A 10,000-nucleotide genomic window follows, 5' to 3' on the forward strand; every position below is an offset into this window, starting at 1 on the left:
TTACTTTGTGAAGAATTGAGATTTTCTTATGATTTATTCATTTATTTATTCATTTGGTTATTTACTTATTAATTTGATGTTTGGGTCAATTTAATTGACATTCATTTTGCAATTCTAGTGAATGAAGTTCACGTATTTAATGATTGCACAAGTGCTCAGATCATATAAATAACAGTGCTCACCAATGATTCGGTGCACATATATGCAAGTGTTCATAATTTATAAATATATTGGTTTTAGTAGCAGCATTTATATGCTTTTGACCGTAGCATCTTGAATGACACACACACACACACACACACACACACACACACACACACACATATTATATATATATATATATATATATATATATATATATATATATATATATATATATATATATATATATATCTTAACGCAGTGAAAATTTGTTTATCACCATGCTCAACAAAGCTGTACTATTCAGAGTCATCCATACTAGGTTGGTTTTCAGTGACCGATCAGAATAAAGCTTCCCATCATCACCACTCATCAGTGGCCAGCGTGGTGACAAAAACTAGCTAAACCCCAGACATGAATAAGTACATTGAGGCCTTTGTCCTGCAGTGGACTAGAAACAGGTGCATTTGTTGTTGTTGCTATGTGTATATGTGTATATATATATATATATATATATATATATATATATATATATATTATATGTGTGTGTGTGTGTGTGTGTGTGTGTGTGTGTGTGTAGACTCAAGCACTGCTCCTTCTGAACTTTAAAATCTGTGCGTCTCGCATGCTACTGTCCCAAAATCCCCTAAAATTTCAAGGAAATTACCCCAAGAATCAAATAAAATACAGAAGAAAATCCCCAGTTTTCCCTCGACTGCTCCTTTCGCTTTAACAGCGTTGGGGCCCGTGCCAACAACAAGTGTTGGCTTTAATACCCCAACAACAACGGCGTTGGGGAAATTTACAATATTCACCTCCCTAACTTACCCCGGTTTTCCCCCACACTCCCCCCCCCCCAACAGCAGAAGCTACTGACCCTCGACCCCAGTACGTGGGAATTTCCCTTAACTAGGGATAGGTGAATGACTGAACGTTTAAAAAAAAGGGGGAAAATAGTGAGACCTGTAATTATCCGTAGATAAATAGGGGGTCGTTAAGTCATTAACCTGTTTGTTTTGTTACTATTTTATCTATAGAGGTATATCTATTATTCTATACCAGCCCATCTCTCTGTCTATCTATCTATCTATTTTTCTGTCTGTGTGTCTATCTCTCTATCTCTACATCCGTTATCTATTCTATCCCTTTATACAATCATATCTATCTATCTATCTGTCGGTCTATCTATCTATCTGTCGGTCTATCTATCTATCTATCTAGCTGTCTGTTGATCTATCTATCTATCTATCTATCTGTCGGTCTATCTATCTATCTATCTAGCTGTCTGTTGATCTATCTATCTATCTATCTATCTGTCGGTCTTTCTATCTATCTATCTATCTAGCTGTCTGTCGGTCTATCTGTCTATCTATCTATCTGTTGGTCTATCTATCTATCTATCTAGCTGTCTGTCTGTCTGTCTATCTTTTTATCTGCCTGTCTGTCTGTCTATTCGTTTATCTAAGGATCTCTTGGGATTCTTAAAATGAACTTGGAAAGCGTAAACAACATTGAAATAAGAGAGAGAGAGAGAGAGAAAGAGAGAGAGAGAGAGGAGAGAGAGGAGAGAGAGAGAGAGAGAGGAGAGAGAGAGAAAGAGAAATATTGAAAATAGGACGTTCAAAAGTACATAAATGGATAAGTAATTGAATAAACAAAAATATAAGAATAACAGGACTATCTGTTGGTATGGACGGAGAGAGAGAGAGAGAGAGAGAGAGAAGGGGGGGGATGGGCGGAGGTGAGGGTTGAATGAGTGTGAGGTTTGTAAGTGCGGAAGGAAGGAAGTACTGATATGGGCGTGGTTAACATACCACAGGAAATGCAGTTTAATAGAGCACTTGTTAAAAACTCTCTCTCTCTCTCTCTCTCTCTCTCTCTCTCTCTCTCTCTCAAATTCTGTTTTAGAGTAGGTGCGTTCGAACCCTACCTCGACTAGTATGATTTCATTTATTTCTACACTTGGAAATAGGTTTTGTGGTTTTAAAAACGCATATTCTTAATTATTATTATTATTATTATTATATTATTATTATTATTAGCTAAGCTACAACCCTAGTTGAAAAGCAAGATCCTATAAGCCCAACGGCTCCAACAGGGGAAAATAGCCCAGTGATGAAAGAAACTACATGAGAAATAATGAACAATTAAATTAAAATATTCAAAAAACAGTACCATCAAAACATATTTTACATATATACTATAAAAAGACTTATGTCAGCCTGTTCAACATAAAAAACATTTGCTGCAACTTTGAACTTTTGAAGTTCAATAAAAGCTACATTATCTTATAATTTCGTTCATAACGAAACAATAATTATGACATGTTAGATACGCCAAATTATATCTAGCTACATTCCTTATATTTTCGTTCAAAATGAGATGATAATTATGACATGAACGATACGCCAAAGTATATCTAGCTAAATTCCCTTATATTTTCGTTCAAACGACTCGACAATTACGACAAAAACATACGAAGCCTTATGAAAACCTAAACAATAAATATGCTGACATAGCCTCCATCAGTTTCGCGGTTCTGAATAGGAATGTGAAAAAATAGAAATTTCTCTTTTGTGTAACACGGAAATAACGAGCAACCAGTCGCCGTTTATTCCAGCCGCCCCCTTCGCCGTTATTTCAGTCTTGCGTAATAGAGAAAACGATTTACCGTTTAGTGCCATAGTTCATGTTTAAATATGAGGCAATAATAACCCGTTCCATTCGTCAGTCATTGTTATTATTATTATTTTTGGCCTGTGGCTCGCTTGACAATGAGGTGGGGGGAGAGAGGTTTAGAACTCACATATAGGCCATTCGGAGTAATAGGTCAGCTATGATTCAGAGAGAGAGAGAGAGAGAGAAGGGGGGGGGGAATTTACCTCTTAATCTGGAGAAAAAATATCTGGGAATGTATATATACAGGCACTTGCTCTTTATTATATAGCAGAGAGAGAGAGAGAGAGAGACGAGAGAGGAGGAGAGAGAGAGAGAGAGAGAGAGATCAACCCATCATCTACACCAGAAAGAATTTGTTGGTTTTCAATATTGCGTCATCCGACATCGTTCAATGTTATTAGATGGGAAAAAATGGCTATATATGACAAGAGGATTTATGGAATGCCAATCAACGACCTTCCTTTTCAATGACATTCATGAAAATTAATCCTGCGTCTGTCTCTCTCTCTCTCTGTCTCTCTCTCTCTCTCTCTCTCTCTCTCTCTCTCTCTCTCTCTCGTTTATCCAACACTAAGACAATTTGGATATAGACGAAGGATGGAACGTTTGAACTTATTCGATCTACAAATTCGACAACTAAGGGGACACTTAATAGAAGCATTCAAAATTCTTAAAGGAATAACAATATAGATTACAACAATCTATTCACGCTTAGCACAAATCAGTCCAGATTGTAACGGATACAAACTTGAATTGAAAAGATACATCACTCAATGTAGCAATTTCTTTACATACAAAATAGCAAATACTTCGAAGAGATTTCCCGCAAATGTAGTAAACAGTAACACGGTAAACGAGTTCAAGAATAAATTAGACAAGATCATAAGAAATCTCCAAATGTTTAAACTAAATCGCTCTACCAAAGAGCAAATGGGGTCTCCGCGGATGGACTAAAAAGTCTTTGAGACATCCAAAATTCTTGTAAGAATGGCTCGCTCTCTCTCTCTCTCTCTCTCTCTCTCTCTCTCTCTCTCTCTCTCTCCTCTCTCTCTCCTCTCTCTCTCTCTCTCTCTCTCTCCTATACAATAAAGAGTAAGTGTCTGACTGTAGATAATATCTAGATAGTAAAGCAGACGAGGCTAACAAAGCTATAAATTCGGGAACTGGCTATGGTGTAAGAATTGCTCATGGATTATTAATGAAATCTCGACTGGGGCAAAGAAGAAGCAGCATATACCCATTAAAAAGAGAGGTGACTCTGTTATAGCAACAGAAGATGAAGAAAGACAACGTTGGATAAAACACTTTAGTGAGGTTATGAATAGGAGATATAAAGGGAATAATTTGATTGATATACCTGAAGCTGGTGAAGACCTTGATGCTCCATGAATGAATTCAGTGTGTGTGAAGTCGAAGCTATCCTCAAAAAAACTACAGAGATGGAAAGTCCCGGGATACGATGGAATAACTGCCGAGATGATACTGGCAGAAAATGAAGTGACTCCTAGAGATTATTTTGTAAAATGTGGCATGAAGAGGCAAAACCTGATGAATGGGAGTTAAGAGTGTTGGTGAAAATACCAAAAAAATGGAGACCTGACTGACTGCAATAATTACAGAGACATAACACTTACGTCATATGTTATGAAAATATAAAGTATGCTTATTCTAAAGAGACTGGAGAGAAAGATTGACGAAAAGCTGCGAGATGAACAAGCAGGATTTAGAAAAGGTAGAAGTTTGCATTGACCAGATTCTCATTTTGAGACATCTTGTTCAGCAATGTGTAGAATATAAAAATCCCCCTTTGATGGCATTTCTGGACAATGAAAAACCCTTTGATAGTGTGCACCGGCCAATTTTGTGTAGAGTCCAGCGTTATTATGGAATTCCTCTTAAATATGTAAATTTGATTAAATCTGTTCATGAGCACAAGTGCAAAAATAATGGCAATGGAGTCTTATTAAATTAATTTCCAGTGAACAGCGGAATACTCCAAGGGAATGTGTTGTCACCTATGTTGTTTATCCTCCTCATGGATTTTGTAATGCGTAGAACAGTCGGAGATGGTGGAGAAGGATTGGACTGGATTGGTGATAGGAATTTAGCAGACCTAGAATATGCTGATGATGCTGTCCTTGTTAGCAGAACACCACAGGATTTGCAATGCTTGCTTACCAGAATGCATGAAATATCCCACGAGGTTGAGCTGAAGATAAATATAAGAAAGACAGAGATGATGAGAACGGAGTATGCAATGGAAGAGGAAATATCATTGAAGAGAAAAGATTAATGAGGTAGAATCATTCAAGTATTCAGGAACTATGATCTCCAATACAGGGTCTTTAGAATTAGAGTTTGGTGAAAGATTGAAAAAAAAGTAAATCAGACAATGGCTAGGTTAAGCAAAATTTGGAAATCAAATCGCCTGAAATTACATATAAAAATCAGACTATATATCAGTTTAGTGAGATCGATGTTACTGTATGGACATGAGTCATGGTATGACAATGAAACAATCTCCAATAGATTTAAGAACAAAGCCCTCTGAAGAATATTGGGAGTTAAATGGCAAGACAGGATTAGAAATGAAACTATAAGAGAGATTACTCGAGTGCCACATGTGGAAGAGATCATGATGAGGGGTAGATGGAGATGGTTTTGGCATGCTCTTCGCACTCCCCAAGAGAGATTAGTTCACCAAACATTCACCTGGCTCCACAAGGCACTAGAAGAGTTGGAAGACCCAGACTTACATGGCTGAGGACTATGAAGCACGAAGGAGAGGATGAATGGAGAGGTATTGAATTAAGAGCTCAAGATAGAGACGACTGGCGAAATCTAACCGCGGCCCTTTGCGTCAATAGGCGTAGGAGGAGATGATGATAATATATAAAACATATATATAACTATGAAAATAACCCTTCCATTAACTTGTCATAACCATGAATTATCAAATTTTACGGTACAATAATGATGTATATAGAAAAGGCGTCACAAATCACAAGGTTATGAACTCTCACGATATATATATATAAAAAAAAACAGTAAATCATGCAGTATGACGTCGCAGAATTAAAGGTCAAGGACTGTCGAGTTGAATAATACAACATGTAAAACTCGAATATGTAATTCAAAACCTTATTGAAAATACCTTCAAAGCGTTGTTACTCATATTAAATCCTAAAAGAGGAAGAAATCCTCTTTAAAAAATATAGGGTTAGATCGCATCAGTCGTCCTCCAACGCATATTGACATTACGCAAATAGTCAGGCGTACCTACGCCATTCACGCCTTCATCCAAGCCTGAAAAATATATGATGTATAATAAATAAATTGGTGACATTGGCGTAAGGCTGAACGGATATCAAACGCCTCCCATGTAAAGCCATGTTACAGCCTTGATTGGAGTAGCATCGTCAGGCTGGGAGGGAGACATTGGGAGGGAGTGAGGTACTGAGAGGTAGTCCCTCGGCAAGGATATATATATATATATATATATATATATATATATATATATATATATACATATATATATATATATATATATATATATTAACATATCTAATCTTAATTGTTCATTATTTCTCAGATCGTTATTTGTTTCCTTATTTCCTTTCCTTACTGGGCTATTTTCCGCTGTTGGAGCCCTTGGGCTTATAGCATCTTGCTTTTCCAACTAGGGCTGTAGCTTAGCTTGTAGTAATAATAATAATAATAATAATAATAAATAAATATATATATATAAATATATATATATTATATATATATATATATATATATATATATGCAACCATCATTAGCCATTACTAGTCCACTGCAGAACAAAGGCCTCAGACATGTCCCACTTGCGTCCGTTTATGGTCTTTCGGTGCCAGTCCAGACCCGCAAACTTTCTTAGTTCGTCAATCCATCGTCTTTTTTTCCTTCCCCTTCTTATACAATACATATATATATATGTATATATATATATATATATATAATATATATATATATATATATGTATATATACACACATATGTATATATATATATATATATATATATATATATATATACAGTATAATATATATATATATATATATATATATATATATATATATATATTGTCGCTATAGGGGAGGTCTCGGGGGAAGGGGAGGGAAGCATAAGTACCTCTCAAGTTAGAGGGGGGCTAAACTTTAGGTAATTATTGGGGACATTTCAAGGGTAAAAAGAGAAAAGTCAATTTGATGGATTGAAGGTTATGTCAGGGACTATTTTGAAAGAGGGGGAGAATGTATATTGCGGAGAGAGAGAGAGAGAGAGAGAGAGAGAGAGAGAGAGAGAGAGAGAGAGAGAGAGAGAGAGAGATAGGCCTACCATATTAACAAAATAACCTCTCTACCTTTTCAAATCCTTTTATAAGGATTGTTTAAGTTGCCTTATTGGACTACACTATTTCTTCTTCATTGGAATAGTTGAGTGATACCTCGACTCCTTGCTTGTCTGTCTTGAAATCATCCTAAATCCTTGATTAAACCCTAGAGGATTCCTTCCTATAGGACACAAAAGGATATAAATTGAATAATATAATCCTCTGCATGCCCTTTGGACCGACGGAATAATAGACATTCGATTGTGTAGCCTTGACTGACGATATTCCTACAGGAGGAAACACTGCCCTTATGAAATGCGATTATCTCCTCCAGGAATCCTCCCATCTGCCGAGGGCACAGGCGAGCCCTACGGTATCAACAGACAGGTGGTCGAAGGAGCGGCCAGAGCCGGGGGCGCCGGAGGGCAACACACGCCCTTGCAACGTGCGTTTTCCGCGACACCAGTGCCCGCCCTTAACCAGGTGGTGGATGATGGGAACTCAACTACTGACGGAGACCTGGAAAAGTCCTTGTCCTCCTCGAAGGATGGCAATGAGACGCTGTCGGAGGACGTAGGTCCTCCGGGCCAGATCCTGACTGAGGAACCCGAAGACGGTGCCTTATCGAAGCCCTTGCAAATCCCGGTAAGTTTTCACGCATGGAGGATCATTGGTATCCTGGATTGGACCCTGACTAAGTGGACGTAGGATACTCTCCTTGCCTCTTCTGCAGGGGGCTTCCTTCGGGGGAAAAAGCAAAAGGACACTGAGACGCATGAGAGAGGGCCTGTGCCAGAGGACTCTGAAAGGAATTGGCCTTCAACTATTGCATGAGAACTCCCTCTTTCAATGACTTTCCATGGACCTGCATGTCGCTCTTTGAAAAAAAAAAAAAACAATGACCAATCTATTAATTATGATAAAAGCCAAAGCCACCTCTCCAGGTTGTTAGCTGGTTCTTCAGCGCATGCGCAAGAGAATCTATAATTTCCAAGAGGACAGAGCATTTCTTATTTCACTGGCCTTCAGAGCATGTTGAAGTTATTGATTCATTTTCTGGACTCACCGTCTATCTGAGCATGATGAGGGTCCCCTGAGCTGATTGGGACTTCTATCTAGGTCTCAGACCCTCGTGCAACCTACTACCTAGCCTCAGCCTACCTGTCCACCTACCTGACTACCTTCAACAGCTTTCACACGAAACCGAACGGGGGGAGAACACGAACGAAGGACAGCCATTTCAGAGCGCATGCGCGGAAATGCCTCCTCTGCACGATTCGATTACTGGCGCATGCGCATCGTTCCATTACACTACAATAAGAATTGAATGAAGGGGAGATGATGGGCGCTTAACGCCCCTATCTTATGTGGCTCTCATGGTGCATGGTGAGGGGTCAATGTCTCCTTCTTTCTCTTGCATGACAACCAGCTGGAACGAAAACTTGGACTGAATACACCTGGTGGCACATCTTATTCAAACTCTACCTCCTCCTCTCGAAGGTCCGTATGTTAGGACGTCCCTCATAAGAGGATATACTATAAAACCCATAAACTACTATAAATATATAGCCACTGTTATTCAGATATATATATATATATATATATATATAGATTTTATTATATTATATATGTATAAATATACATATACAGTAATATATACATATATATATATATATATATATATGTATATATATATATATATATATATATATATATATATATATATATATATATATAATATATATATATATATATATATATAGCCGCTATTTTCCCTGTTGGAACCCTTGAGCTTACAGCACCCTGCTATTCCAACTGGGATTGTAGCCTAGCCGGTAATATATATATATATATATATATATATATATATATATATATATATATATATATACATATATATATATACATATATATATATATGTATATATATATATATATATATATATATATATATATATATATATAATACAGCTGTTTTTCCTCCATCATCCTCCTGTTCTCCCCTGAAGCCCCACAATAAAGCCTCATTTCAATCAAGATCCTCATCAATCAACTCTTCCTCCAACAGCATCTTCTTCTCTCCTGAAGCTTCAGAATCATCTCTCGGCTCATCTCCTCCTCCTCCTCCTCCTCCTCCTTCTTCTTTTTCTTCTTCTTCTTCTTCTTCTTCTTCCATCGAGTTCCACATTAGAAGGACAACAACTCACGGGATACTATCTGCCACAATCGTCCCACTATCGGATGTGAAACTCACGGCCACATGAACAGTTCAACTTCTGCTAATAATACAACCATTTCCGGTCCGGTTGTTGTCGCATGCGTGGTTGGTGGCACTGATGCATGGGCAAATGATGATATTTAATCTGTGTGGGAATGACCTTCCTCGGTGATTTTATGGACCATTTTTTTCTACACACGGGGGATTGTACAGAGCAAGGGACGCAGTGGCATGCATTGATATTGGCGTGGTATTTTTAGTTATGCTGCTTTTTTTATCACTCAAGTTATTAAAAGGTTAAGTTATACTTGATATTTAATCACTCAAACATTGAATAAATCAGGGACGTATTGGCATGCATTGATAAGGGTGAGGTTTTTTAAATGTTTATTATATTAATTATATAATTATTTTTTCCATCATAGAAGTTACTAAAAGGTCAACTAATACTTATTATTTAATTAAATATATAATATATCCGTTTCCCTTGTTTACTATACAAGCATTATTGTGACCTATTGCCAATTTCTTTAGAATGTAAATGCTCTTTCAGACTTGGCACCAAAGGGGTGACCTCCCCCTCCCCCCTTAAGTACCTCGGGGTTT

The 10,000-nt window shown here is 37.4% G+C and overlaps 1 protein-coding gene across 1 annotated transcript in view; it reads left to right on the forward strand.

The window, feature by feature from the left end:
- Window positions 1–7,491: 7,491 nt before the first annotated feature.
- LOC137659277 (uncharacterized) overlaps window positions 7,492–10,000 on the forward strand; it is a 32,974-nt gene continuing 30,465 nt past the window's right edge. The window contains exon 1 of the mRNA XM_068394305.1: window positions 7,492–7,821. Within this exon, the coding sequence (XP_068250406.1) occupies window positions 7,492–7,821 (330 nt within the window). The remainder of the gene's footprint in view (window positions 7,822–10,000) is intronic.

The sequence above is a fragment of the Palaemon carinicauda genome, chromosome 19 (genome assembly GCF_036898095.1).
Source record: "Palaemon carinicauda isolate YSFRI2023 chromosome 19, ASM3689809v2, whole genome shotgun sequence".
Classification (NCBI taxonomy): Eukaryota; Metazoa; Arthropoda; class Malacostraca; order Decapoda; family Palaemonidae; genus Palaemon; species Palaemon carinicauda.